The sequence below is a fragment of the Eublepharis macularius genome, chromosome 18, assembly GCF_028583425.1.
Source record: "Eublepharis macularius isolate TG4126 chromosome 18, MPM_Emac_v1.0, whole genome shotgun sequence".
NCBI lineage: Eukaryota > Metazoa > Chordata > Lepidosauria > Squamata > Eublepharidae > Eublepharis > Eublepharis macularius.
In genome coordinates this window covers 12,362,772-12,387,430 of record NC_072807.1, presented here as the reverse complement: position 1 = coordinate 12,387,430, position 24,659 = coordinate 12,362,772, and the positions used below count along the sequence as shown (strand labels likewise).

Genomic DNA, 24,659 nt, shown 5'->3' with positions numbered 1-24,659 from the left:
TCTTCACTAGTGAGGGGCTGCTAGAGCCCAGTGGTCAAGCTTCCTATTGAGATCAAGGAAGAACCATTCGGTGTGTATCTGCAGGACACACACCAAATGAAAGGCATATGAAATGGTACCATGAAGGCAAACAACGAAAAGGGAAATTGGCATCGCAGCAAGGAGGAAGTAGAACAAGACCCATTTGCACAGCCTAAAATTTATGGCTATGATTTATGGCCTGATTTGTAAGCCCCGTTCTCTTGGGTCTTGCAAGGTCAGAAAAATCCCATAGCTGTTCCAAGTCTCCGCCCAGAGATGCTGGCTCTTTCCCTTACTCACAGAAGCATTTAAGTAGTAAAGAGTCCAGTAGCACTTTTAAGACTAAGCAACTTTATTGTAGCACTAACAAAGCCCGTTGTAGGAAAAATACAACGGGCTCTAGAAAGGGGAGGGTGGACAGCTGGGCACTGCATCCTCCTCCATGACTGATCCCGGTTGAGTCAAGGCAGGGGGCAGACATTGCCACCTGCTCTGTGCCTGATTCCAGCTGGGTGAAAGGGAGCGGGCATTGTCTCCTGCTCTGTGTCTGATTCCATCTGGATAAAGGAGGCGGGCATTCCTGCATGCTCCGGGTCTGATCCCAATGGGGTGAATAAAAGCGGGCATTTCCACCTGCTCCGTGCCTGATTCTGACAGGGTGAAGGGGAGAAGGCATTACCACCTGCTCTGTATCTGATTCCAATGGGCTGAAGGGGGAGCGGGCATTGCCACCTGCTCCACTCACTGAATTAAAGGGTATCATAGAATAGTAAGGATGGGAAAGACTAAAGATCTTCCGCAGAGAGAGTAGATTCACAATCACTGAGACTTAAAGTGTACCATGCCAATTAATCTACAAATATTCATCCAGTAAATCACAAAGTGCAAGTCCTATCTCATTAATAAATATAACCATAAACAGAATATAAATAAGCATACAATATCAAAGTCCTATAGGCAATACAATGAATCAACGTGTGTTCAAAGTTCATATCCAATACAATTTGTTACTAAATTAACTATATATAGCAATATTGTAAACAGTAGATGGTACTTTCCAAGGGAAACTAAGTCCAACTTTCACTAAGCTTGTGAACGTATGCAATATTAACAAGTGGCTCCAGATGTCCAGGACAGTCTATACAAGTAAGTAGATATGTATTCCAATATTTATCTTTTGCCTCTTTTATTCCAGGTGAACTGCAATCGTTCCTTTGGTAAGCCAAAAAATCGTGGCCCAGAGATGACCCAGAAGAGGAACATAAGTTCTTCCTCATGTCCTGAGAATTTATATTCTACTTTGGCCAGAACTATTAGCATATTTAAGATCCGCAGAATTCGGTGCTTGAGAGAGAAATGACTCAGCTGTAGCTTTCCTTCTGCAAGCTATAAGCTTGCAGCCAGCTTCCATCTCACAGAGGGCAGTCCCAACGTCTGAACTATTGGGGTGAATTCACAAGTGGAGGGAATTTCTCCACAAGGACTCTTTCCAATAATCTGAACCATGCCAGTAGGGGTGTGCAAGCCAAAAATTTTCGGCTATAGCCGAAAGTAGAAAGCCGAAAGAAGATTCTCTATCGTTAAAGCCGAAAGCCGAAACAAGAATCTCTTTCGGCTTTCGACTTTCGGGATTCTTTCGGCATTATTTCGGCATTCTTTCGGCTTTTTTCTATGGGAAAATGCCTCCGTCTTCCCGGACGTCTGGGGGAGGCATTTTCCCACCGAATAAGCCCAAAATTGGTGGGGACCTTCCTCTAACCCTTCTCTAACAACCACCCAAGTTTCAGACAGATTGGACTTTGGGGGGCCATGTTATGGCCCCCCAAAGCAGGTCCCCCCATCCTCCCATAAGAAAGCGAAGGAGCAGCATATTGTTAGCATGCTGCTGCTCATCTTTCTTCATTATTTCCTATGGGGAAAAAATGAAGAGGCAGGCTTCCTTTGCCAGGGGTGGCATTTTGCATGCAAAATGCCCCCCAGCCCTCAGGGGCCCTTCTCCCACCCCTCCTCCCACCCCCCACCAAGGCTCAGCCTGCTCCCACTTGGGGGGGCCATTTCATGGCCTCCCCAAGTAGGTGCTCTAATCTCTACCACTGACAGCTGGGGGAGGCTTGTGTTGCCAGGGGTGGCATTTTGCATGCAAAATGCCCCCCAACCCTCTGGGGCCCTTCTCCCACCCCTCCTCCCACCCCCCACCAAGGCTCAGCCTGCTCCCACTTGGGGGGGCATTTCATGGCCTCCCCAAGTAGGTGCTCTGCTCTCATCTCTACCACTGACAGCTGGGGGAGGCTTGTCTTGCCAGGGGTGGCATTTTGCATGCAAAATGCCCCCCAGCCCTCTGGGGCCCTTCTCCCACCCTTCCTCCCACCCCCCACCAAGGCTCAGACTGCTCCCACTTGGGGGGGCCATTTCATGGCCTCCCCAAGTAGGTCCTCTCAGCCCCTAAAGTCCACCCCTTACAGCCCCACACAAACCCAATTCCCCCCCAGCTGCCACACACAGACCCAAATCCCCACATTAGCCCCTCACAGACCCAAATCCACCCCCACCTGCCCCACACCCATAACCCCAGGAACAGGCTGGCAAAGGCCAGCCCTCTCCCTTTGTTCCCTATGCTGGGAACTTCTAAACTCTCTTTCCCTGGGCAATTCTGCACAGCCCAGGGGTGCCACAATGGTGGGCACACTTCTGAGTGCCAGCTGGTCCCTGTGAAAGAGCACCTGAACCACAGACACCCTCCCTCAAATTCCCCCACCACCTACAGAGATGGCTGGCCAGCCAGCCCCATTGTTCCCTATGATGGGAACCAACTGCACAACAAAGAATAAAACAAGAACAACACAAAATAAAGTTTAAAAAAAATTATTTTCTCCCTTCCAAAGTACAAGTAGGCAAAGCATTATGACACATTACACCAGCAGTCCCCCACACAGAAAAATTAAAACAAAACCCACTTAACATCAGAGAATCACAAAACACGATTCCTGTCAAAAACACTTTATTTCTTGAACAGCTTTAGGTTACACAGCAGGGGGGAACACCAAAGGGCATGGCAGCACTATCTTACACAAAAATAACACAACTCACTTAACATCAGAGAATCACAAAAGCACAATTCCTGTCAAAAACACTTTATTTCTTGAACAGCTTTAGGCTACACAGCAGGGGGGGGACACCAAAGGGCATGGAAGTAGTATCTTACACAAAAATAACACAACTCACTTCACATTAAAGAATCACCCCAAAAAATTGCTGTCAAAAGCACTTTATTTCTGTAACTGCTTTAGGTTACACAGTAGGAAGGCACCACAGAGAAGGAAAGCAGTGTACTACACAAAAATAACACAACTCACTTCACATCAGAGAATCACACAAACACAATTGCTGTCAAAAACGGTGAAGTGGGTTGTATTATTTTTTGTAGTACATTGCTATCATGTCCTGTTGTGCCCTCCTACTGTGTAACCTAAAGCTGTTCAAGAAATAAAGTGTTTTTGCCAGGAATTGTGCTTTTGTGATTCTCTGATGTTAAGTGAGATGTGTTATTTTTGTGTAAGATAGTGCTGCCATGCCCTTTGGTGTTCCCCCCTGCTGTGTAACCTAAAGCTGTTCAAGAAATGAAGTGCCAACTATTGAAGATTGGATCTACAAATTGCTGTACATGGCAGAAATGGATAAGATGACAAGAAAACTGAGAAATCTGGACTCAGGGCAGTTTAACACAGATTGGGAGAAGCTGAAACAATATCTGGAGAAGAAATGGGAGGTGGGAGGAAAACTGTGGCAGTTTGAGAACTACTGAAATATAATAAAAGTATAATAGAGGGGGGTGACTTTACCGAGGGAGGAAGAGATAAATGTGAATTAATAAGCAGTTAACAGATTGATATATAAATAGATATATATAGATTAATAGATAGAATATTGATAGAAAATAATTAATGATAAGGTTTAAATATAAGGAGTGAATAACTAACAATATTTTCTTTCTTTGATAAGATTTATATGCACCAAACTGAATGTACAGAAGAGTCAAATTGATTGACTATGTGATGTGCTATATAGAACTACCATAAAAAGACAGAATGAGGAATATATAGAGAATAAGTCAAATTGTTTGATTTGAATGTAAGATTTTTATGGTTCATGATATATAGAAATATTTGAAACTGGAAAATGGGACAAATTGTTTATTTAAGATGGAAACAAAGATTTACAGTTTGGGTATATAATGAGAAAGGTAGTTAAGGATGTACTGCTTAATATAATAGAGAATGTATATCTGTTTTAGATAGAGGAATTTAACAGAAGTAAGGGAAAAGGGACAAAGGGTGGGAAAGCTGTTGGAAGTCAACAAAAGGGGGGAAAGGGAGGGGGTTAGGAATGAAAAATTTGGGGAAAATTGAATGTAATGTAAAAATAATGGATTCTAACCCAATAAAAAATTTTTCAAAAAAAAAAAAAAAGCTGTTCAAGAAATAAAGTGTTTTTGACAGGAATTGTGCTTTGTGATTCTCTGATGTTAAGTGAGTTTTGTTTTAATTTTTCTGTGTGGGGGACTGCTGGTGTAATGTGTCATAATGCTTTGCCTACTTGTACTTTGGAAGGGAGAAAATAATTTTTTTTAAACTTTATTTTGTGTTGTTCTTGTTTTATTCTTTGTTGTGCAGTTGGTTCCCATCATAGGGAACAATGGGGCTGGCTGGCCAGCCATCTCTGTAGGTGGTGGGGGAATTTGAGGGAGGGTGTCTGTGGTTCAGGTGCTCTTTCACAGGGACCAGCTGGCACTCAGAAGTGTGCCCACCATTGTGGCACCTCTGGGCTGTGCAGAATTGCCCAGGGAAAGAGAGTTTAGAAGTTCCCAGCATAGGGAACAAAGGGAGAGGGCTGGCCTTTGCCAGCCTGTTCCTGGGGTTATGGGTGTGGGGCAGGTGGGGGTGGATTTGGGTCTGTGAGGGGCTAATGTGGGGATTTGGGTCTGTGTGTGGCAGCTGGGGGGGAATTGGGTTTGTGTGGGGCTGTAAGGGGTGGACTTTAGGGGCTGAGAGGACCTACTTGGGGAGGCCATGAAATGCCCCCCCCAAGTGGGAGCAGTCTGAGCCTTGGTGGGGGGTGGGAGGAAGGGTGGGAGAAGGGCCCCAGAGGGCTGGGGGGCATTTTGCATGCAAAATGCCACCCCTGGCAAGACAAGCCTCCCCCAGCTGTCAGTGGTAGAGATGAGAGCAGAGCACCTACTTGGGGAGGCCATGAAATGCCCCCCCAAGTGGGAGCAGGCTGAGCCTTGGTGGGGGGTGGGAGGAGGGGTGGGAGAAGGGCCCCAGAGGGTTGGGGGGCATTTTGCATGCAAAATGCCACCCCTGGCAACACAAGCCTCCCCCAGCTGTCAGTGGTAGAGATTAGAGCACCTACTTGGGGAGGCCATGAAATGGCCCCCCCAAGTGGGAGCAGGCTGAGCCTTGGTGGGGGGTGGGAGGAGGGGTGGGAGAAGGGCCCCTGAGGGTGAGGGGGCATTTTGCATGCAAAATGCCACCCCTGGCAAAGGAAGCCTGCCTCTTCATTTTTTCCCCATAGGAAATAATGAAGAAAGATGAGCAGCAGCATGCTAACAATATGCTGCTCCTTCGCTTTCTTATGGGAGGATGGGGGGACCTGCTTTGGGGGGCCATAACATGGCCCCCCAAAGTCCAATCTGTCTGAAACTTGGGTGGTTGTTAGAGAAGGGTTAGAGGAAGGTCCCCACCAATTTTGGGCTTATTCGGTGGGAAAATGCCTCCCCCAGACGTCCGGGAAGACGGAGGCATTTTCCCATTGAAAAGCCGAAAGAAAGCCGAAAGAATCCCGAAACGTTTCGGCTTTTTTCTTTCGGCTACCCGAAACGTTTCGGCATTCCCCGAAACGTTTCGGCATTCCCCTAAAGAAGCCGAAACACTTTTGTTTCGGCATTCTTTCGGCATTCTGAATGCCGAAACGCACATCCCTACATGCCAGTCAAAAGCTGAGAAGTAACCTTCGAGTCGCCAAAGATTATTGATTGATTGATTTGATTTATAATCCACTCTCCCCGCAAGCAGGCTCAGAGCAGCTCAGATATACCAAGCCATTTATTAATCAAAGCCAAGAGCTGCCCGATCAATGAAAAATACCTTGCAATAGGACCAAGAGATTTGTGTCCTGAAATGCCAATGGAAAACAGGACAGCTCTGATCTCGGCAAACAAGAGGGATCACAAAGGGAGGGCAGGATCCAAACTGATCATGGAGATCAGCCAGGAGGGAGGAAGCAGGAGGGAGGAAGCAGGAAAGTTCCATTCTGCCCCTGGACAATTTCACCTGGAACCCACCCACTCAGTGGGCTAAGCAGACCAGCTCCTGTAGGGCTGCACAGGCAGATGCTCTTATATGCACAAGAACATCTAAAAGGCTAGAACAGGATTTGTTCAACTCCCACAAGGTTGAGAGATCTTCCCAGATGCAGCTGCTTTCCCCTGTATTTGGTAATCTCCAGTTTATAAAAACCAAACACACTCTTGTCTTTTTGACAAAAACTGACATAGGCAAACACCTGTGTCAGAGGCCACTGACCTTTGGGGCTCTGTCAAGCATCTCTGTTGCCATGATCTACTTAACTATAACTCGGGCTCGCTTTGGCAGCACGTAACTGTAACTCAAATGCAGAAGGAAGAATGAGATCCAGAAACTCTGGGAAGAGTTGTAGGTAGAACGCCAAATGAGGAAAAGCACAATAAGAAGCATTCTTTTTGGCATCTCCAGAACGGGGGTGGAGTGGGGTGGAGACTGGAACTGGGAGAAATCGAGACAGCCACGTTTGAGTCCGGCAGGACCACTGAGCTGACTCCATTAAAGGGAGCTTCCTGGATTTTCAAGCAACACAACAACAACAACAACAACAACGCTTATATACAGCTCTTCTGGGCAGATTAGTGCCCCATTCAGAGCAGTGAACAAAGTCAATGTTACTATTATTCCCAAAATACAGTAGGGAGCTGGAGCTGAGAGGAGGGGCTTACCCAAGGCCACCTACTGAGCTCATGGCAGGAGCCAGATTCGAACCACCAGAGAGCTGATTCACAGCCCAACCACTTAATCACTATGCTACAGAACCTCTCAAGAGAGCAGACACCAAAAAAATGGCCCTCTCAACCATCAGACCTGGGATCAATGCGGTGTGTGAGAGGCAGCACCCTTGCCTGATAACATCTGGAAAACAATAGCATTCACGCTGTAGTTTCATTTTACACACTTGTATTTCTCAGGCACCTTTTTATTCTGCCAGGCCTCCCAAGACTTCAGACTGGTATACATCGGTCTCCCCTTCTCCATTCTACACTCACAAGCCTATGATGTCGGTCAGGCTGAGAGAGGGACACTGGCCCAAGGTCACCCATCAAACGACATGGCCGAGTAGGGATTTGAGCCTGGACCTTCCCAGAGTCTTAGTCCAACTTGTACTGCAGTCCCCTTAAGGCGCACCAGTGGCTTCTGACACCATCAAACGTGGTATCCTACAGGACCACCTTTCTAGGCTGGGACCTGGAGCACCATTTTGCAGTGATTCTGATCCTAACTGGAGGGTAAGTTCCAGAAGGGGGTGCTGGGGGGGCAGTTGCTCAGCCTCTTTGGCCCATGGGGTCCCACTAGCCTTTGTCTTATCCCTTACGCTTTTCCTCATCTACATAAAACCACTTGGTGAGGTTATCTGGACATTTGGGCAGGGTTGTCACCAATATAGGAGTAATACTCAGCTCTGCCTTGCACTTCCAGCCAATCCCAGGAGGCAGTAAAAACCCTGGACTGGTGCTTAAAGGCAGTTTTGGAACAGGTTTAGACTAATAAACTGATGCTTTATCCCAACAAGAAGGAAGTGTTACTGGTTACCGGAAGGTCTGACTCGGGAATTATGGTGTCACCCATTCTGAGTATAAATTTTCTTTATTTAAATGGTAAACAGTAAACATAAAAGGTATAAACAATAGACAAAAGAAAAGATTTGGCCGCTGTGGTGCATGCCCTGCTTCCATTTACATTAAATCACTGCAATGTGCTCTATATTGGGCTGACCTTGAAAAGTGTTCAGAAACGTCAATCGGTGCAGAATGCTGCAGCCAGGACGTTGACTGGGGTGAGTCATAAGAACTATACATCACTCTAGTTTTGGCACATTTACACTGGCTCCCAATCTGTTTCTAAGCGCAATTCAAGGGGCTGGTGTTGACCTTTAAAGCTCTATACAGCTTGAGACGAGCACACCTAAAGGACCACCTACTGCCTTATGAAGCCACCCCAACCGCGAGTCATCTTGCCTTGCTTCAGGTGCCCCTGCCATCTCAAGATTAGGTGGATGGCAACCTGGGAGAGGACCTTTTAAATCACAGCACTAAAATGCTCGAACTCTCTCCCCAGAGAGACTTTTTTGTTTTGTCTGGCATTCTCTGAGCAATCTCCTGCCCTAAGTTTTAGCTGTTCTTATATTTGTGTTTTAGTTTTTTTAACAGTTTAAAAGGCATGTTTTAATTATCTGCCTTCATCCATTTCAACTAGACCTTTAGTTTGTTTTCACGGTCTCTTTCCAAGCCTGAAAAAATACGTGTTTAATGATTACTAAATTCATTTAAGCTCTTCCCTTCTTCATAAAATGACATGGTTACGTGGCTGTCGCGCTGCTGACACTCACATAGTCCCTGATGTGGTTGGCACAATGGGGATGTCCTCTGCCTCTGTAGGGATGGACCAGGGGATCTGGAACTGGGGAGCCAGCTCACGCATGATGATGTTCCTGCGAGAAAAAGCAGAGAAGGAAAAGCTTGTCAGACACTCCTCCACCTTGCCCTCCTTACTGCTGACACATCACCAAATAATTAGCCAATCGGAGGCAGGTCTGCTTGAGGCCGATTAAGAACATAAGAGCAGACCAAGGGCTCATTCAGACCATCACTCTTTTCCCCCAAAGTGGTCAACCAGAATCCTTAGCAGCAGGGCTTTTTTTTCTGGGAAGAGGTGGTGGAACTCAGGACCGCACAATGACATCACTTTGGGTCAGCTGGAACAAGGGGGGAGTTTTTTAAAGTTTAAATCGCCCTTGGCGAAAATGGTCACATGGGCAGTGGCCCCGCCCCGATCTCCAGACAGAGGGGAGTTTAGATTGCCCTCTGTCTGGAGATCAGGGGGTGGGGCCACCGGCCATGTGACCATTTTCAAGAGGTGCTGGAACTCCGTTCCACCACATTCCAGCTGAAAAAAAGCCCTGCTTAGAAAAACCTCTGCAAGGGCACGAAGGCCAAAGCTTTCTGCTGCTCTAGGAGCTAATAAAGCCCTGGTAGGACCTCTCCACCCCTTTCACCCCCCAGGAGGGTTTCTTCAAATGATCTCTGGTGGCGACCTTATTCTGGCGTACTGCCATGGAGGAAACTCAACACATACCCAAGGATCTTGGCGCAGTCGTCGTAGTATTTCATGGAGTTCTTCACAAAACTGAAGCCGTTGACATCGCAAACAAAGGAGTGGCCGTTGGCCCGCAGAAGGTCAAAACCACACACGGTCTGCTGCGTGGGATAAAACGGGACAGAAAGGAATTAAAAGCAGACAACATGCCAAAGGGGGAGGGAAGAAGAGAACGTAGGCCCAACTGCAGCAGGTATGGCAATTCCTCTCCCTCAATGAACCTTCACATCCCTACAACCGTCACTGCTTAAATATGCTGTGCTGACTCAAAAGTCAGCAGCAGCAGGAAGTCAGACCCCCCCCCCTACACCCCACTAAGCTTCCCAAGACTGCCTCAGTTGGGGCAAGGGTTGCAGAAGCGCTCAGTGTAGGCGTCAGGGGCTAGAAAGTGCCAAGTCCATGCTGGCAACAGGGTGCAGCTGGGTGGGATATCCGGGCTGCCTGGCAGTTGAGTGCCAAGTGGGTTAATCTACTGGGTGTCATGTTCAGAAAACTTTCATGTATGCTATTACCAAAGAGACTCCATTTTAATCCTTTCAGTATTATGAGTGCTTTCTTCACAGGTGCCAAGATGTTCCCAAGCAGCTATCTCACAGAGGAGGATTGTTTTGGCTACCGCTGTTCCAGCCTTGAAGAACTTTCACTTTCTTGGCCTCAAAGGGATTGTTATGAGAACTAGGGGGGGAGGTTGGGCCTGCTGGGATCTGTTACTTTGTACCTCATGCTTTGCCTGTCATTGGTAACAATTCACATGTACCATCCTGAATATTGTATTCAGGCTCGTGGACTATAATGAATTCTTTCTTCAGTAAACTTTTGAAAACAACGGGCTTTTGTCTGATTGCAGAAGGTAGTCTGCAGTAAGTACATTATCTAGCCACAGTTCTGACACTGGGTAGCTGGAAGAGACCTAATTTTGCAGTCAGTTCTGATCGACATGCCCCAGGATGCTCAGGCCCTGGGGGTCCAGGCATTCCAGGCCTCAACAGGAGGAGAGGCCTTACAGGTATTCTTGCATAGCTCTCTGGTTCCCCCGCCCAGAGAGAACTACCAACCTTGAAGGCCACGCACACTTTTCTGGCCACCAGCTTCTCCATGGCTGAAAGCATAACTGGGTAGCGGATCTCTTTCCCTTCACTGTCCCGTTCAACCTTTCCATCCAGAGCAGGTGATTTCCGTGCTTCGGCATGGGCATAATCAGGGCCAACTGTATATACCTGAGTAACAGAAACCAAGAACGGACATATCCGCTTATCCAGAGGCGTAAAATTCCCAGAAATTTTGAAGCCATAGGGGAAAACATGGAAATATACATGCGTTACTTACTTCTGTAACAGGTCTTATTTTACTGCTTTAAACTCAAAATGCGCTATTTATAATTTAATTAGAATACAAAATTATACTATTTGACATATTTAAGCAATTTTAAAAGTATAAATGTATTCGAGTCCCATTCTACACCCCAACCTGAAAGGGCTTAGGGTGGCGACTAAGGTCTATGCAGCTCTACTCCCCAGATACCAGCATGATGGGGGTGGGGGGGAATGCCACAGGCACAGTGGGACTTAGCTGGCTTCCTAAGCCCCACATACACCTCCAACAGCAGAAGAAAACCCTGATGTGGCCCACGGAGGACAGCACAAGGCAAAAAAACCCAAGCCTGGTGTGCATCCCTCACTTCTCACACCCTGCTTCGCCTTAAGCACACTAGTGAACCTTAAGATGCTGACTAAACCTGCAGCCATTCACTGGTGTCCCTGGCAGCCAGACACATGCCTTCACAGCACCACTCATAGCCCTCCCATGCCCAGCCACGACATCTACAACTCATGTGACAGGGCATGTAATAGGGGGCCATAACTCTGTGACCCAGAACGTACACCTGTAGTACACGTAACAGGCACTCAGCACAACCAAGTGAACAAGCATTCTTGTTGCACATGCCAAACACAGCTCTGCTCAGAACTTGTACGGATCCTCCATCTCGGGACACAGGGGTCCTCACGCCAAGACAACACAACACAACACAAACTAGTGAGCGACAGCAGAGTCCCAGCCCCCACCCGGGGCTGCTGCAACTGTTTCCTCCTGGCCCTCTATGAATAGAGCTCTACGACTGCTGGGGTGAAGGGAATGGGTGGTGATTGAGCACCTTGAGTACAAGAGGGAAATGGCGCGTGGGGGTTTGCTGGCCAAAATGATGAGTGCACGGGGCAACTAATCAGCACGAGTGGGTCACCCTCTGGGATTACATTTGATGGTGCAAACCTTCAGCTGTGATGGGATTCCAGCAGGGCTGCTCCAGCAGGGCTCTCCCCACACGGGAACTGAAGGAGGTGCGTCTGTGACACCTGTGCCTCTTCCCTGCCTTGCTGCATACGTCTGACAACAGGAATGCCTAATGCCCTAGGCAGCTGCTCATTCTCCTGCACCCAAGTTGGGTTAGTGGACAGAGGATTGTCCCCCCAGCTGTGGGGGTTGAGAGGCCTTCTGCAGCCTCTGTCTCTAGCCTGCTGCCGCTTGGCCTCCTCCTGGGCAAAATGTTAGCTTTGCCTTCTGGACTCCATTCCCCTTTCTGCGAATCAAACCTATGTCATTTGCTGCCCAGGTGCCTCTCCTCAGTGAGCCATTGCAGGTGACAGGATGTCGTCGACAGCGCGCATTCGTGCTCCCTGCTGCCACCACAGGGCCTGCAGCTCCCTTGCCTGGCAAAAGGCTGGCCCTCCTGACTTCCCCCGTGGCCAGGATCCAAGCATTTGGAGGGAGGAGTCTTGGGTGGACCATCATTGCCTATGCTGAACAAGCCATGGAACCACAGGGAAAGCTGTGGCTGGACCGGCCATCTTCCCCCGCCCCCGTCCCTGTTCCCTGACAAAACAGGAATTCAGCTGCAGGTGAGGACACATCACTGGAGAGATCCCTACTATATGCCATCTCCATGGTTCCTTCTGCTTTCACCAGCAGCATCCCTGGAGAAGAGGAACCAGCCCTCTCCTGTCTTCTGGCACTTTGCATGTGGATTAGCAGCAATGCGCAAGACTGCACTGCATCAGGAGGCAGCTGGCTGCACTGGGACTGCCAATCACGGGGGCACACCTCACCTTGGTTGGTGGCTATCAACAGGGACTCCAGGGCGCTTAGTCTGCAGTCGGAGCCTTACCGAGGGGTGTCGTCACTAATTTCCCCTCTATAAATGGCCACTGGATGCTGACTGGTGATACCAACACAACAACAGCATGCCGCCAGCTCTTAGCACGGGTCCCATTTTCTTCAGGCAAAATTGCAAATATGCCCCAGTACTTGGAGAAAGGCAGCTGCAAACTGCTGCTTCTTATGCTAGCTTACCACATTTAGTCACCCGGGAAGTAGGTAAAAATAAAAAGTTGAAATTAGAAAATGAATTTGTAGTGACAGAACGAGCACGACAGAATCACTAGACTGTTGGGGAACAGTGAAAACAGTGGATTCCTTAATAACACATTAAACACATGATGGCCTATTACTGCCAAAATAATTCATGTTCCATGTGTACATTATACAAAGAAATGATCTAAGGATGGAGACGGTTACGTCCCGTTTCTGATGGCCTTGTAAGGGGTGTCATGATTAAACCTGTGCCCGGCCACTGCTGAAGGCACAGACTATGGGGACACCCCAGTTCCCAGAAAGATGGTGAACCCCTGGGAACAGTCAGCCCTCACAGGGTGGTGGATTCAGCTGGATTCCAAGATGCCCTGAGAGTTTGTGACAGCATAAACAGCAGCCTGTTGATGCCCCTGTAAAAGCTTGGAACACTGTGCTGGGAGAGGTAATGGCCAGGACTGCCCACTGGTGCCTTCCTTCCCTCAACCCATAGTTCACATAATTCCACTCCATAGTGAAGAAGATGGGACGACTGCTACAACGTTGTCAGCAGAAGTTCCATGGTGAATCTCGTTTGAAAACCCATCCGGTGGCAATAGAAGGAAAGTAGTATCATTTCTCTGCTGCCGTCACACTAATAGAATTGTGTTCAGCTCAATTATTTAAAATAAATTTGAGAGCTGATAGCCCGTAACGTGGAATCCCAAAATAAGAAGTAACTGGCAAATAGTTGTGACACTTTTTATTTGCTTTTTGCTGCTAAAAATCACCGAGATCCAACTTTTATGCTAATTTGGAAACAGTAAAAGTAGCTGATATCTGGTTCTTTTGGGATAGTTTCTGCCTGTTCTCCGGGATGGATGTTGACAAAGGGACCTGAGAGTTGGGAAGGCATATAGGCTGGATTCTTGTCCTTCCCGACAAGGTTTTATTAGCAAGGATACAGTGAGGGAGCCTCTAATTAAAGTAATTAACACCTCATTATCTGATAGTATATTCCCAAGGGTATTAAAAGCCATGACCAATTACAGACTCGTTTCAAACCTGCCTTTAGGGGGAAAGAGAGAGAGAGTGCTACCAGAACAATCCAGAGCTTCCAGGATGATTTATGTTCCCTTGATCCATTCTAATCCGGGTTCAGGTGAAGTAATGGAATAGTTATGATTTAAACTGCTGCGATAGACATTTCAGCTTACAAGCTAATAAAAAGTATGCCCCTTTGTTATTACTAGTTCTGCCAGAAGCCTTGAACATATCTCAGTTCTACTGAAAAGCTTAGAAATTGGACTGGGGGTGTGAACATTAGAATGAGTTAACTCTTTTCTATCTGGCTGTAGTCAAAAGGTTGTGGTAGACATCACAAAGACAACATTCACATTCACTGGAAAAAAACAGTAACTCTAGGAAAAGCTGAAGACAGTAGAAGAGAGAAAGATCCAGCATGAAATGGACTGACCCAACAAAGCAGGTCGCCAATGGACTGCCCCTGAGCACCATGGTGCCTGCCAACTCCTTTCCCTGTGCCCACGAAGTGTTTTTAGAAAGTGGGCAGGGCCAAGTGGGACTTCTCGCCGCCCAGGGTTTTGATTGGCTGTGTGGATTTTTAAAAAATTGCTTAAGCAGCAACTGCCACCACAGCACAAAACTCTTCACTGAGTGACTGAAGGCAGGCTGTGCGTATGCAAAGGAATATTTTTAAACCATTTAAAAGGCATCCTATTAAGCAGAACTTCTGTCTGAAATGTTGGAAGAACTGCTAGAAATATTATGCACACCTCACTCGTTTTGTAGTTAGCTTCACAACCTCGGGAAGGCATTTTGTGTTTGTACCCACCACCCTCTCAGAATTCCAAAAGTACCCACAGGCTCAAAGAGGCTGGAGACCTCTGCAATAAAGAAAGCAACAGCCTCGCAAACTGGCAGAACTACTAATGACAGGGAATTGTGGAGGTCTTTCATTAACAGGGTCATCGTAAGTCGTAAATGACTTGACAGCACATAACACACACACACACACACACACTTCGGAATCAGCATCTCATGGAATGCCTCAGTGCTTTAGGTTATCTTCCATATTGTTACATATTCATACATTTCCTAATAGCCAAGTGGCCCCAGCATGTGGATACTTAAATCTATCAATCCAGGCCACTTGACTACAAAACAGATGTTTCGACAAATCTGGAAGAAACCCAAGATTTGCAGAAAAATCTGAAAACCTAGAAAAGTTACACTGGAGGATTTAACTCCCCTTTCCCCCCAAACCAGTCTCTGTGCATATGCAGAAAACACACCTACCTCTGGGATGAGGGGTTGAGGCTGGAGCCCAGCAGACAGTCATCACAGCTGCAGGGGGGAAACCGGGGCCAGGCAGGGTTTTGTCTCTGCCACCATGGCCAAAAGGCAGAAGCTGTGGCTGGGCAGGCCCGACCACCACTCTCCCAAGCTGGAGCAATGCGCCAGGCAGCTGCCTGGGAGATTCACTGACACAGCAAAGTGCCTGCACATATTGCTTCAGTGTGGGAATCACCTGGGGTGGGGGGCTGCCAGCCTCCGCTGCTGGTGCTGGTGAGGAGGGCAGGGAGCCTGCCTTGGCTCCCAGCAATGCCCCCTACCTGCAATTCTCCCACTGAAGTAATACGGGCAAGTGGTCGCTGCTTTGTTCTCAGCAAGTCTCCCAAACACCCCTGCTGCTTTATTGTGGGAACCGGGCAGGGGGGGGGGTCCCTCCCATCCTTTGCTGGTGGTGACAAAGGGAATGGGGAGCCCAGTGTTGCCCCATGCAAGCCACCCCGATGATTTTCAGACCCCTCACATCATGTACATGTACACACACAAACACACAAGATCTTTAACAAAAGATCATCTGGAGCTCTGGAGCTATGCCATCAGCATGCTGATGACATCCAGCTGTATATATCTTCATCTAACCATCTAGAAGCTGCCTTCTCTGTCCTGGAACAGTGGTGATTTTTTTTGTGGTCACATGGTCACCAGAATGAAATTTAATCCAGAGAAGGTGGAGGTGATGCTGGCTGGAAAAGTAGATCACACAAGGGGGTTGTGTTTGAGCTTGAGAGCGGTATTACCCAGCTGGGAGGTAGCAATAAGTGCCTTCTATAAGGTACACCTTGTTCAAAGGCCAGTCTTATTTTTTTAGGGTCACGAAATCTGATTATGCAACAGTAAACTCAAGTCTAGACTACTGTAACATGATCTATACAGTGCTGCCCTTGAAGACACCTGAGAAACTAGTGTAAATTGCAGCAACCCTCTTATTAGCTGTGGTCAGCCACTTCGAGCATACTGCACCTAGTTTACACATCTCTGGACTGGTTGTTGCTTTGTTTCCAAGCTGAATTCAAAGTGCTGGCTGTTACTTTTCAAAACCGCTCCTGGCCTGGGATCCTGCCCTCCCAGGATCAACCAAGAGACAGCTCACACATTGTCAAGATTCCACAAGCTGAGCAAGGAGGGTTTCTGACGCTGCCATCTAAGTTTTGAGTCATGTTTTAGTTTGTGTTGTGATTTTAATTGTATATTATTATAGTAATTATAACCTGCATTTAGTCCCATTTTGAGAAGAGGTTGGATAAAAATGCTGTAAACATACAGATTTTTATGATTTCATGATTTCATGGGCTGTTTCTTTTTTTCTTCAGTATTCCCCAAAATTTCCCAATTTTTCCATTGGAAAAAACTGAAAGAATACGCAGGGGGAAAAAATCTAAGGGGGGGGGCTTTCCCCCTGATTTTTTTTGTCTCCCAAGGCCTTCGTATCTCTGCTCAGGTCCCACCAAGTTCTCCCAGCACAACCAACTGCAGCCTTCAAAAACTAGTATGACCTTAGAAGTCTGACAGTCCTTGGCTTGCATGACATGAAAAGAAAGGTGGCACCTGAGGTTTGCTATGGCCTGATGTAATCCAGAACGCAAGTTTTGTTCTTCTGAGAGCCAAAGACAAAGCTTCCTCTTGAATAACAAAACAGTGGAACACTTTGTTCCCAGATGGAAATCAGAACAGAAGCGGCCTTGGGATTTAAGCTCAGTGTAATGATTTAAAGGAACACCAGAAGCAAAATCCTGTTCAAAACCCGTATTTTGTAGATTATTTAAAAGACACATATACCTGGATCCCAGATTTTATTCCTGCAAGAAAAAATGCCCAGGACTGAAAAGCCACGGTGTTTTGACCTTACCAAGGCAACTGGATTATTGCAATAGAGCTTTATCCCTTCAGAAGACATGATACACGGCCACACTTTCCTTACCTTGACGTCTGTACCGTCCGTAGGCATAAATTCCTCATAGATGTATGATCCTGTTTTCCGCACGCTGCTCTCTGGGGAGTAAACACTGCTCCGGCTTCCAATCTGAAAGAGGCAGAGACCTCCGTGAGGGAGCACGAGTCATGCGGAAACACAGGCCGAACTGCCAGCACAACACAACTGGCCTGGCCTATGCCAGCTTCTAGCAGTCCAAACGGGGCCTCTGGTATTCCCGCCCCCGCCCAGCAGTAACTGCTAGTGCCTCATGAGAGAGCTGCAGGCTACAGTGCCCATCTTAACAGGCACACCCTGCAAGAGTATCTTAAGAAGAATGATGCAAGAGGAGTGCTACCTAGTCAGGTGAGAGCATCCTGCCCAGAAATGACTGGATCAAACACTGGATGGCAATATTAAGGACAGAAGTCCTCAGAGCGGGGGAAATAATGAGCTGTAGCATTAGATGAGAAGATGCCCCAGATAGCTGTGCCTCAAGGAAAGCAGGCAGGGAGCAAGCGAAACCAGCCTTTGCATCATTTCACAGCTAGGTTATTTAGGGCTATGGAATTAAAAACTTTGCCACCTTGGATCTGAAAAGCTCACATGCTGCATTATGTGTCACTGGGTTCGTCCTAATAAAAAGATTGCATTCTTGACTTTTTGGATTTTACCTTTGGACCAGGATGGTTATGAAACATCTACTTGTGTTACCTGAATTCAGCTGATAACATCTGAAGGTTAATGAATTAGCAAGTGTACTTTGGAAAAGTCAGGGACTATGCACTATACCACTGGGTACTGTTTGTTGACATAAATATACCCCCCTACTGAATAGTTTCCACATCATTTAACAGGTCATGCCTAATTACTGATGTTTTGTTTTGGTAATGTTTCATCTCTGCATTCTTCTATTCGAATTTATGCTTCTTTTCACATTTCTGCTGTGTGTACCCTATTACATTGTTTATTGAAAGTCCCAGCGGTTGATTGTATTGATTTACACTGTGAAATCCGGTTTGAGTCTCAGTGTGAAAGGTGGACTATAAATACCATAAAAATAATAAAATGCAATACAAGGTAATAACTACCTAATTTGGATTAGATCGACTGGATATACCCAGCAACTTTGTAAGCCTGTCTCCTGAGACTGACTTGCAAGCAACTTCTGCTGTCTGAAAAAGTTATGATTAGGAACATGAGGGATGTGGGTGGTTCCCTGCTATGAAGTTTGTTTTATTATGTCGTTTATAGTGCACTTTTCTCGCTGAAGCTCGAAGTGGATTACACAGTGTGAGATTAGTACAGTCAGTATCAAGGACACTTCCATTAACAATGTCATAGGATAAATAAATACAAGTTTACAAAGACATGGCATTAGCAGGAATCCAATACAGAGTCGAAGAAATGCTAAGACAGAGCATAAGCAATTCTAGGACTGACATTAAACAACATGTAACTACCCAGTAGGGCCATACTTGAAGCACAGGTAGCACGTACTTAAGGCAACACATACGTAAGGCAACACGGTGGTGAAGTCTGTGGTCCCCAACTCATTAGCAAAGCATCTGAGACCTCCTCCCGGAAACACAGCCCTACTGATGCTTCGCTCATGAGTTAGGGACCACCGATTTCACCACCATGTTGCCTTACATACTATTTGTTGCCTTAAGTATGGGCTCCTATGTGCTACCTGTGCTTCAAGTATGATCACCTCCTGCTTTTATGACCCCTGGCAACCAGAAACTTGACTCTTCTTTGCCGGTCAGAAGTCCCATCATATCCTGGCATGAGAGGGTTTCAAGACCTGAAAATTCCTCATCTCTCCTCTTTGGGGGGGGGGCGTAATTGCTAGCCTGAGGAAGAGTTCTAGAAAACTTGAAATCTTGCACATTATTACATGGACTGTGTTCTGAAAACCAGCCAATAATCCACGATTTCTTTACTCTATTCCACCCCTAGGATTCAAGGCAGGGAAATGCCAATGAAAAAGAGAGCAAAAGAGTTCTAAATAGAAAAAAAATGATTTATGTTATGTAAAACTTTAGTCCAAGTCACCCTATTTCTGTTAATCCTAGCATTTAAAAACAAGCCAGGTAAGAAATTCTTATACCTTTTTGGAATATATCGAGGCTTATTTATATTCTGCTAAACTGGCAGCAAAGGAAGTTCAATAGCAGCAGCATGGCTACCAAGAACACCACTCTGCATAACCCCTTGAAGTCAACAAAAAGATAAGACAATCCAAAAAGGGGATCAGAGTTGGGAGTGAAATACATGCAAAGAGACCCTGCCGCCCCTCCAGTAAGGTATGGGAGGCCTAAGCCACAGAGCAGCACAGATCGGAGACAGCACTTTGAATTATGTCCAGAAAAGAACAAGGAATTGACATTATTATTATTATGGTTGATGCAGCGCTGCTAGACAGTCCTTCATGGAGGTCTCAAGCTTCTAAAAAACCACAGTGAATTCAGTGTAGCTAGCCAGGCACCACTTTAGACAAGCACCAAAACAAGCAGATGCCAGACCTATTCCTTAGTTTTTCCTCGTCGCTCTGCTTACCTTGCGGAAAAGGCGCTGGCTGCCCCCTCCAGCTGAGGTGGGATAGTAAATGTAGACATTGTGGTCTTCAGCACTGACAGGTTTCTCCACAAAGGGCTTCGGGAAGACAGCCCCGTTCACTTCCACGTGGTCCTCCCCCTCCACAAGGTTGCACTCTGCAGCCAAATGGGATCATCATCATTCCCAGACCTTCCAATCCCTTTCCCTCCCCCTGGAGCCAAGAGGCTGGCCTTCCCCTCCACCACTACTGGCGCCCAGCCACCCTGCTGGGGCTGTGAAGTGCCTTCCCCTGCAAGACTGGTATGGGTGGAGCAGTCCATTGAGAACAGCGCAACCTACAGTGTCATAGCTGAGATCTGCCTGGCAGAGAAGGGCCTTTAGGCATCTCTGGGTGAAACCAGTAGGCTAGGAGGAGGAATCAGTCACTGGCCACCAAGAAGTGTCCTACCTGAGCAGGACTTCTGTCCACTGCCTGCTGCTTCTGGATGCAGGAGGAGGAAGTCCCACTACCACCACCATCAAAGCAGTTTGCTAATAATAACAACAGAGATGGCTGCAATTGCCATGCTCCAGCATCTCCAAAGGAGCCTCACCGAGGTGGCTAAATTGGGACCTCAGGGCCAGGGAAAACCTTCAGGCATACTCTGCCTGGAGACAGAGGCTGTTCCAGAAAGCCGGGGGGGGATGCTTCTCAATGATGCACGGTTCCCCAAAGAGGTTACATGCAGGAGCAAAGCATTTGCTCTTGGAGATGGCAGCTACACTCTATACATGAAACTGCACATCTACAGAGAGAAATCTCAGGGGGTAAGAGACCTTTGCTGCCTGACGAGGCTCTGCATCCTACGCTTGGCCATGACCAGCAACCAACTCACTCACCATCCGGCTTATCAGGGTCCCGGTTAAGCACAGCATACCGGGGCAGGTCTATTCCCTCTTCCTGAAGGATCCGGTACACCTCCCGCCTGAAGAGGGCAAGAAACAAAGTGAGGGCTAGGACCATAAGAGGACCCCGGAGGCTGTTCTGCACCTGAGCCTTGCTTCCCATCTCCCTCGCCCCACAAAGCACCCTGCACAGCCAGCCAAGCTGACTAGGTCCCCGGCCTTCTGAAGTCTCTAGCACTGCTTCTCCCAGCTATGACGTGGTAAGAAAGACCAAGCAGGGAGACTACACATGCCCAGGGGTCTCTCTTTCCACACTCTGGGTAGCTACTTTTGACAGTTTAGAACCTAGCAAAATGCATCCAAATTTGGTACTGAGAATCCAGCTGTGAATACATTATGTAAATCACTATATGCCTACCTATTTACCTAACCTGCTCTGCTAGGCCTGAAATCCTGTCTCCAGGGGGCTGGATGACCTCCACAATCCCCTGCAACCTTCAAGTCCTGGTCATACACTCCCAATCTTAACTCTGAGGACTAGAAGTATGTTTTTAAAGAATAAAACCTGAATTCTGTACCAGATGTTAAACTCCGTACAGCTCTGGGAACAGGAAGAAAAACCCTCCTCTAATCACATGTCCACAGCTTCCAGAAAGGGCTCAAACACATCTGACACACATGTCCTCATCTTACTGCTGCCTGCCACAAACCTTTTAGGAAGGCTCCCACACATCTACCACTTCAGAGTGCGGCAAATGGAAATGTTCAGGATATTTTTATAAAAGAGTAAGAACTGTTATAAGGCCACTCAGAAGGTTGCTTTTTAGGGGACTAGGAAGACCAGGGTTGCAGAGGCAGGCAACGGCAAATCATCTGTTAATCTCTTGCCACGAAAACCCCACCAGGGGTTGCCACAAGTCAGCCATGACTTGAGGGCACTCTCGACCACCAGGATTGTCAATAATTGCATGATTGGAAAAGAGCAGATTCTGATAGTATAAGTAGATCTGTACCCTTTTCTATAAGGTAAAAGTTGATTATACCAAAGTTTATGGTACAGATCACTTTGCATTGTCTTCTACCTCTTTATAATAGAGAATGGCATGCCTTAGACAGTAGATGGGTTTGGGCTTTTCTTGTCGTTTTGCACTGTTTTCTGATCCTAGTTCTACCGCACGGTCTGTTAGATATCGTCTACTGCCTGCCTGAATTTTTTAAATGTCATGCACCTTGAGACTGTGAGGAAAGGAGATAATAAAGAAAATAAACTAAAGATGCTCCACCAGGCATATGGCTGAGGCTGGGCTATGGGCAAGCCCTCCTGCCAGTCTCCCATTGGGGGAGGGGGTGGTGATTTTTCCAGTGGCTGGACCACTGCCGCTCTTTCCTCTCCCACCCCATAGAATGCTTGGTTGGAGCTGGAAATACGGGCCACCATCTACAGCAGTTTTATCACTGAATTGTATGTGTATTTATGGGTTTTACAGCAAATTTTATTGTCCATTTTAATACTGAGGTTATCCACTTTGAGCCCGTTTGCGAAGGAGAGCGGATTATAAACCCAATAAATCAAATTTTTATTTATTTGTTTTTTATTTATTTAGGTCATTTATAGTCTGCTTTTGTCACTGAGACTCAAGGTGGATTACACAGTGTGAGATTAGTACAGTCAGTATCAAGAATATTTCCATAAACAAGGCCGGATAGGGTAAATAGATACAAGTTCACAAAGACACAGTGTAAGCAGGAATCCAATACAACATAGTGGTGGAGTCTATGGTTCCTAACTCATTAGCGGATCATCTGAGACCCTCTCCCTACAATATAGCCCTCCCATCTGAGTAAAAAGCCTTTTTGAATAATTCTGTTTTACGTTGTTTGTGGAAAGCCAGAAGAGTGGGGGCTTTCCTGACCTCCTCAGGTAGGTCATTCCATATATTTTATTTACTTATGTCATTTATAGTATGCCTTTCTCAGTGAGACTCAAGGCGGATTACACAGTGTGAGATTAGTACAGTCGGTTTCAAGGACATTTCCATAAACAATGCCACAGGGTAAATAACCACAATTTTACAAAGACAAAGCATTAGCAAGGATCCAATACAGAGTTAAAGGAATGCTGGAACAGAACATAAGCAATTCTAGGGCTGACATCAGACCACAGGAAACACAAGTTAAAGATACCATATATATGTGCAGGGCTCTTTTTCAGCTGGAATGCGGCAGAACGGAGTTCCGGAACCTCTTGAAAATGGCGCAGAGGGCAATCTAAACTCCCCTCTGTCTGGAGATCAGGGGCCAGGACCACCAGCCATGTGACCATTTTCACCGAGGGCGATTTAAACTTTTAAAAACTCCCCCCCTTGTTCCAGCTAACCCAAAGTGACATCATTGGTCCTAGGAGCGCACTTTGCACACGCACAAGTGGTACCAGGAGCACCACCTCCCGCCAAGAGTTGCCCCCCCCCCCTGTGCTGGCAACCCACTGAGTACCACCACCTCTTTTCCTAGAAAAAAGCCCTGTATAAGTGAATATATGCATGAATAAAGATATATATATATATGAATGGCTGAAGATACCTGTCCTGGATGTAGTACTGCATATCAAGGTCGTTAATCAGGAACGGGTTGCGGAGCTTGGCGTAAGCGACGGCCTTGTCGAGCGGAAACCCTGCAAGAGAGCAGAGGGGCCGGTGGGCAGCCGGAGACGGGCGGGGGGCGGCCGGGGCCGGGCCAGGGGGCGGCCGGGCGGGCTCACCTTTGGAGTGGAAGGAGATGAGGCAGTCGCAGGGCGGCCAGTTCTCGACGGGCTCGTTGAGGATGACGTCCTCGCCCAGGATCTGCACCGTGATGTACTCGAACTTGCAGAGCCGCTCCAGGATCTGCGTCATGGGCTTCGACTTGGACTTCTTGGTCATGGCGCAGATGCCCACCACGATCTGCCGCTCCGGAGGCTGCGGGGAGGCGGCGCGTTGGACCCCGGCCCGGCCCGCCCGGAGGCTCCCCCGGCGCCCGCCCTCCCATGCCCGCCCCTGCCCGCCCGCGCCCCCTCACCGACTCGGCCTCCTCGTCGTCCTCGAAGAAGTCGATCTCGTCCATGCTCAGCGCGGCCAGTCCCGGGCAGTCCGCCCCGCCATCCCGGGAGCCGACGAAGAAGCGCGGGGCCGCCGCCGGGCCCTCAGGGGCGGCCGCCCGAGACGACATCGCCGCCCAGGCGGCCAACCATCCCGCTGCGCCCGCCGCCCTCACGGCCAGGCCCGCAAGGCGGACGGAGCCGGCCCGGGCGCGGCGGCAGTGGCGGCGGCGGCGGCGGCGGCAGAGACCGTCCCTCTTGCCCGGCCGCCCGGCGGGGCCATGGCGCTGCGCCGCCGCCCGGGGGCCTGCGAGGGCCGAGCGCGCCCCGGGCGGGCTGAGGCGTCCCCTCAGAGGGTCTCCCTTCGCGGCCAGCCGGGCAGCCTCCAGGCGAATCCGAACCCGTTAGCGCCGCCGCCGAGCGGCCAGCCAATCGCAGGGCGGCTACTCACGCGCCCACCCAATGGGAGCGCGGGGGAGGCGGGAGCGAGGAAAGGTCGGCGCCGCTCTCGCTCTCGCTCTCTTCCCCCGCCTCTCTGGCAGGAGGCGGGGCGACTCGCGGGCTCCTCCCACCTGTTCCTGCTGCCCCGGGAGGCGGGGAGGAGCGGAGAGCCGCTCTGGGCTTCAGGGGCTCAAGCGGTTGTGCTTTGCGGGGAGGTGGTGCTGCCTTTCAGTCCTCCGCTACTCCCTTGCGCACATCAAGCCTCTATGAAAGGGGACGGGACATTTTTCTCCAGGCTGGTTGGGAGCCCGCAGTGTGGCTCTGTTTACGGGCAGGAGGAGCTGCTATGCTTGCCAACCTCCCGGTGGTAGATCAAGATGGGTAGCGTATCTGGTATCTGAAGAAGTGAGCTGTGACTCACGGGAGCTCATCCCCTACCACAAATTTTGTTAGTCTTATAAGTGCTACTGTACTCTTGCTCTTTTCTACAGCCTCTTGGTGGTAGTTGGAGTTCTCCCAGAATTACAACTGATCTCTAGGCAATAGAGATCAATCCCCCTGGAGAAAAAGGCTACTTTGGAAGGTAGACTCTAAG

The 24,659-nt window shown here is 48.2% G+C and overlaps 1 protein-coding gene across 5 annotated transcripts in view; it reads right to left on the bottom strand.

Annotated features, from left to right (window-relative positions):
* PPIP5K1 (diphosphoinositol pentakisphosphate kinase 1) overlaps nt 1-23,997 on the bottom strand; it is a 52,682-nt gene extending 28,685 nt beyond the window's left edge. For all 5 annotated transcript variants that reach the window (XM_055002400.1, XM_055002398.1, XM_055002402.1 and 2 more), the window contains exons 1-9: nt 23,605-23,997; nt 23,309-23,504; nt 23,131-23,221; nt 20,545-20,630; nt 19,666-19,820; nt 17,113-17,214; nt 10,535-10,696; nt 9,459-9,580; nt 8,713-8,814 (exon numbers count right to left, since the gene is read on the bottom strand). In XM_055002400.1, coding sequence (XP_054858375.1) covers nt 8,713-8,814; nt 9,459-9,580; nt 10,535-10,696; nt 17,113-17,214; nt 19,666-19,820; nt 20,545-20,630; nt 23,131-23,221; nt 23,309-23,504; nt 23,605-23,754 — 1,166 coding nt within the window. In that variant the 5' untranslated portion in view covers nt 23,755-23,997. The remainder of the gene's footprint in view (nt 1-8,712; nt 8,815-9,458; nt 9,581-10,534; nt 10,697-17,112; nt 17,215-19,665; nt 19,821-20,544; nt 20,631-23,130; nt 23,222-23,308; nt 23,505-23,604) is intronic.
* Nucleotides 23,998-24,659: the final 662 nt, after the last annotated feature.